This window comes from Nanorana parkeri, unplaced genomic scaffold (genome assembly GCF_000935625.1).
Source record: "Nanorana parkeri isolate BGI_ZX_2015 unplaced genomic scaffold, ASM93562v1 scaffold219, whole genome shotgun sequence".
Taxonomy (NCBI): Eukaryota; Metazoa; Chordata; class Amphibia; order Anura; family Dicroglossidae; genus Nanorana; species Nanorana parkeri.
The window spans coordinates 1,520,584-1,525,664 of record NW_017306487.1 but is presented as its reverse complement, the minus strand read 5'-3'; the positions used below and the strand labels follow the sequence as shown (position 1 = coordinate 1,525,664).

General features: G+C 40.8%; 1 protein-coding gene across 2 annotated transcripts in view; it reads right to left on the bottom strand.

Annotated features, from left to right (window-relative positions):
• MYRIP (myosin VIIA and Rab interacting protein) overlaps positions 1 to 5,081 on the bottom strand; it is a 309,369-nt gene that overhangs the window by 43,984 nt on the left and 260,304 nt on the right. For both annotated transcript variants that reach the window (XM_018555942.1, XM_018555941.1), the window contains 2 exons: positions 3,598 to 3,775; positions 1,893 to 2,545 (listed from right to left, as the gene is read on the bottom strand). In XM_018555942.1, the coding sequence (XP_018411444.1) occupies positions 1,893 to 2,545; positions 3,598 to 3,775 (831 nt within the window). The remainder of the gene's footprint in view (positions 1 to 1,892; positions 2,546 to 3,597; positions 3,776 to 5,081) is intronic.

The following is a 5,081-nucleotide window of genomic DNA, read 5'->3' as shown; positions in this document are numbered from 1 at the left end:
TTACAAAACAACACCAGACTTTCATCAAAAATCATTTATTTGAAAAAAAAAACACAGCGTTGTCCACAATGAGGAAAACTCGACAAAATAAAAAATAAAACAATAAAAAATAAATAGAAATAATAATAATTTTAAAAAAAGATGACCGATGTCCTGTCCGCTGTGATGAACACCCGCCGCAGAATGGCATTTTGACAGATGCCGGCAACTTATAAACATATGGGCGGAGCTAGCATGGCTCACCTGTACAGTTGTAACAGGTGAGCCATGATTGGGCCAGAGTCATCATGACTTTGCCCAATCAAGGCTCTCACAGTTCTCTGTGCCCTGATTGGGCAAAGTCTTGCACCTAACATGTGGTTAGGTGTAAGCCTTTAGCCAATTAAGGCTTCAAAATGTGCATTGCCTTGTGGGGCGTTCATCAGGGGAACAGCCCGCCGAACGCCCTGACCGCTCGTGTGTTTGGCTTGAACATCGAGCCCAACTCTAGTAGTACTGCAGAACATATCGTGCTTACCTCACATCCCCAATATTAGCCAAGCCAGCACATTTAATAGGATATTTCAATCCAGAATAAATCTTCCCTTCCCCCATGTTCTAACTTTGACCCAGCCAACTTCCATTGGGTCAAGGACTTGTCCATCTTCAACCTCCCTTCAATTGACCCCTTCCAGGACCTCTTAGTTAGCAACAAGCTCTTCTTCGAGTTCTTTGTGCTTCTCAATGTTGCAAGCTGTTAATGTACCCAGGATGGGCAATACACTCATACCTAGCACAGCAATATTCACCCTTTTATGGCTGTTCCAAGAGTGCATGCTTTGCACAAATTCACACAGGGCAGCCTTATCAAACACAGACCCCTAAAAAGTCACCTATACAGGGAAGTCAATTTAGAGCAAGTAAGAAATAGGGGTAGTAAATAAGGTTTGTGTGCCTTTTTATTATTTTGCTTAAACTTCAAAACTGCAAACTAAATGATCTAGCCATGAAAACTTTGATATGACACCTTATACTTTGAAGCTGCTTTAAAATAAACTTCTCTCAACTTATTTTTTTTAATTTTGTATATGATAAGTGCTAAATTCTCTAGAACAAATACAGTATGTCACACAACTCATTAATATAACAAAATGTAACATCAGAAATAACTGTCCAAAAAGTTGTTTTTTTGTGGCATGAAGGTAAATTAATGTTTTTAGAAAAAAAAATCAGGTATTTTTAGTAAAAATTGGCTAATTCTAGTTGGAGCTGAAAAAATAACTCGCCACAAATCTGTCATTGAGTTGTTCCTTGTTTGCTCTTATAGGTCACATTTGATTTATCACAATTAGCCTAACTTATCAATTTACGGGGGTTGATTTACTAAAGGCAAATAGGCTGTTCACTTTGCTAGAGAATTTTCACTTCGCATGGGGACGTTTCCCATTAGTTTGGTGAATGAGTTGAAGCTCTGCTGACTCCCATCACCCAATCATGTGCATGCAGAAATTCTGGCTTTATTTTATTTGTCTTGCATGTGATTGGTTATTTTTTGCGAAGTTAAATTTCACCAAACTAAGAAAACCTTCCCCTGCAATGTACAAATTCCATTTCAAAGTGAACAGCCTATTTGCCTTTAGTGAATCACTAGGTGAACTATTGTGTATTATGTATCCTGTCCTGCCCACAGCAGATCTCCTTCGGCATTAACAATGTAGCAGTAAGAGAGGGAGATTATGATTGGGTGCTACACTCAACACAAGACTGTCTGATATAATCATTCAATCAGATACATTGATAAATGAGACACAGTAAATCCATATGTATAGTCTAAAGTAGGTTATCTTTAGTACTAACAAGACAATGAAAGCTGGAAATGTTTTAGTACATTCTACAGTGTAAAACAAACATACCTTATTAGTGCCCAGAGTCCTTTTCTGTACTCTTGCTGCATTATTACTCCCCTCTCCCATCTCTTCAAGGACTACTTTGCTTTTTCTCCATCTTCTTGATCTTTTCTCAACATCAACATGAGTTTTCTCAGGTTCACTGCTGTCTGAGTATTCCATACTAATGGACTGAGGGTTAAAATTGATATCCATCTTTCCATACATGTCTTCTTTATGCGTCTGCTCGCTAGGAACTTTTCTACTTGGCCAAAGGGACTTGGAGGACAACCTATTCTCCTTCATAGAATTCACTGATGAGGTTTCTGAGTCAGAATACATAGTTTCGGTATTTGTAAACAATCCAGATGATGGGGAAGTTACAGACTGATAATAATCATTGCCACATGCCCATTCCGTGTTATACTGAGAGTCTGTGTAGCAAGAATCATCTGACAACTGCCTTGTTCTCCGTCGGTAGGCACTGAGTGCTAAACTCCAGTCGACTTCTTCATCACTGTCTGAACCCATCTCATCATAAGCTGAGACTACATTTGACTCATTCTCTAAAGATTTGAACACTTGACTCTTTGGCTGAGCAAGCAATCTTGGTGGAGGCAATGTTATACTTTGTAGAGCTACCCAATTGCCATCTGAACTTTGCAGAACTGGAGATGGACCTATAGAAAAAAATTAAAAATAAATATATTTTTTTTCTGCAGCAGGGAGAAGATAAGCATTTCCTCTTTCCTCAGTCTCCCAGTGATCACGTACTGGGACTGTCTATTTATAAAAAAAAAACTTCCATAACTATTCATGCATACTGCATATTGCATGTACATTTTTTCTGTGCAAATTGACTTGCTTTGGTAAAAATGAGGCAAAATCAAATGTTCTATTTTACCTTCTGTTTGAATATTATGGGCAGTATTAAAAATAGGTTAATTCATATAGAACATAGTGTGAATCGGGAAAGTACCACATTATGGCGACTAGAAGGAGATGAGGATTATAGGAAATAATTACATCTTAGTAACAAAAGATGCAATGTAACAATTCTAAAGAAGACCGAAGGGAATGGGCAAATAATGTATCCATTGTTACTAAGGGGAATGAGGAACAAATGTACATGCAGTTTCGCTGTACAATGTATGACCATGACATCATCCTATTCAATGCAGATATGCTGTTCCAGCATTGTATGGAATAAAGTCAGAGAGTTGCAACCAGTTGAGCAATGAAGAGAACTGACAGGTCATACAGCACGGTAAAAGACTGCAGGAGTGATTAATATGGTAAATATATTACATTGTGCATTATCCCCAGGCAATATGAGCAGTTAACCCTTGGGGGTGTGGAGGAGACTCTACTGCAAGACTAATGTATATATTTTTTTGTTCTGAGTTCAGCTTTAAACATAAAATTAATCCTAAATCATTATCGTTGTAGTTTACCTTTAAGCTACAAAAGCACATACATCCATCTTATTTATCAGCCCCTCTTACTACTTTCTACCTTCCATATCAATCATCATTAAACATATGAAAACATTGCTTATATATTTTTCCTGCAATACAATGTAGGTTTGTCTTGGTATGAACAATGCAGTTTGCTGCCAATGATGTTACCTCACAGTGTTCCTAAAAGTGCTTACTGAATAAACCACAGGATTCTTCAATAGAGCAAAACCTGCAAATAATGTATATTGAGAACAGAGATAAACATAGATTACTTGAGTCATAAAGACTGTCCACACTCTTCCAACTTGGCAGCGTAGAAGGTCTGTGTTCTTTCAGTCTTCTCTTGTGACTTCTCTGCGACTGACACCGTGACTCTGGTGTGCTGGATTTACCTTCTGCGTTGCTACTTTCTGCATCTTCATTCATCAAGGAAAATGCTGAATGAGATCTCTAGTGAAAAAAGTGAAACAGTAGCGAATTTCAAGTCACACAGTATAGAAGATTTAAACAGGAGAGAAACACATGACATCATACTGGCGAGCTTAAAATAAAACATTGCGTAGGATTTGTGTCAATGGGCAAATTCAATTTGCTTTCAGATGCCTTTAGTTTGCATTTGGGATTCTTTAATTAGGTATTTAAATGAGACCAATTAAGTATTTATATAACATCAACAATTTATGCAGTGCCTTCAATACTGTAAATTTACTGCTCTCAAGGATCTCACAATCTGAGGCCCCTATCTCGCATGTATACACATACTAGGAGCCAATTTACCTACCAGCGTGACTTGTGTGTGGGAGGAAACCGACGCAAGCATGGGGAGAACGTGCACAGTCCATGCCAATAGAGTCCTGACTAGGACTCAAACCAGGGACCCCCAGTTCTGGGAGGCAGAACTGCTAACCACTAAGCCATTGTGCTGCCCTATTCAGAGATTATTGACAGGTGCAGTTGGTCTTCTGAATCTCCCTTTAAGCTACATTAACCTGCATCCGAATTGCTGTTGTATTTCCACTGACTACTATGGTCAGGCCCATACTCATAAATTACCTTAAACAAGGGGTCTCAAAGTACCGGCCCCGGGTCAATTGTGGCCCGCAAACCGGTACCATGTGGCCCGCAGCCAGCTGACAAGTCAGACACGTGGTCATGAACCACGTTCCTGATTTGCGGGTGAAGCTATATGGTCTGCATCTCTGTCAAATGCAGACCGCGTAGCTGCTCCTGTCAGCACTGGCACTCACTAGTTTCTTTCAGCCGGAGCTCTGACAGATCTGAGCTGCGGCCGAAAGGATGGATTAGTAAGATCTGCACCAGAGCTTGCTAATCAACTGCTAGATCACCAGGGATTGTGCCTCCTCCCTCCAAGAGCGTAAGCAGGTGAGGGGGCTCTTTATTTTATTTTATATGTCTGTGTGTGGGTGGGGTTGCATTATTGTGCATGTGTGTATTGCACTATAGGTGACAGCTGGTGCTTGTAAACGGCAGATTTGGGATTCCCGCTGCAAGAAAAAAGCAAGTTCCTGATGCAGGAATCCCTAATTGCACCTATATATACAGGTGTGAATGGGGCCCTATTGTCAGGCCCGGATTTCCCACAAGGCCACCGAGGCCCGGCCTCGGGGTGGCAGAGTGCCGAGGGGTGGCATCGGTGACCTTGTGGGGAAGTTGCGGGCGCCGGTGTGTGGTGTCCCAGTGGGCGGAGTCCCGCCGCCGGCCAATCATGTCACGGCAGGCCGCAACTCCTCCCCCC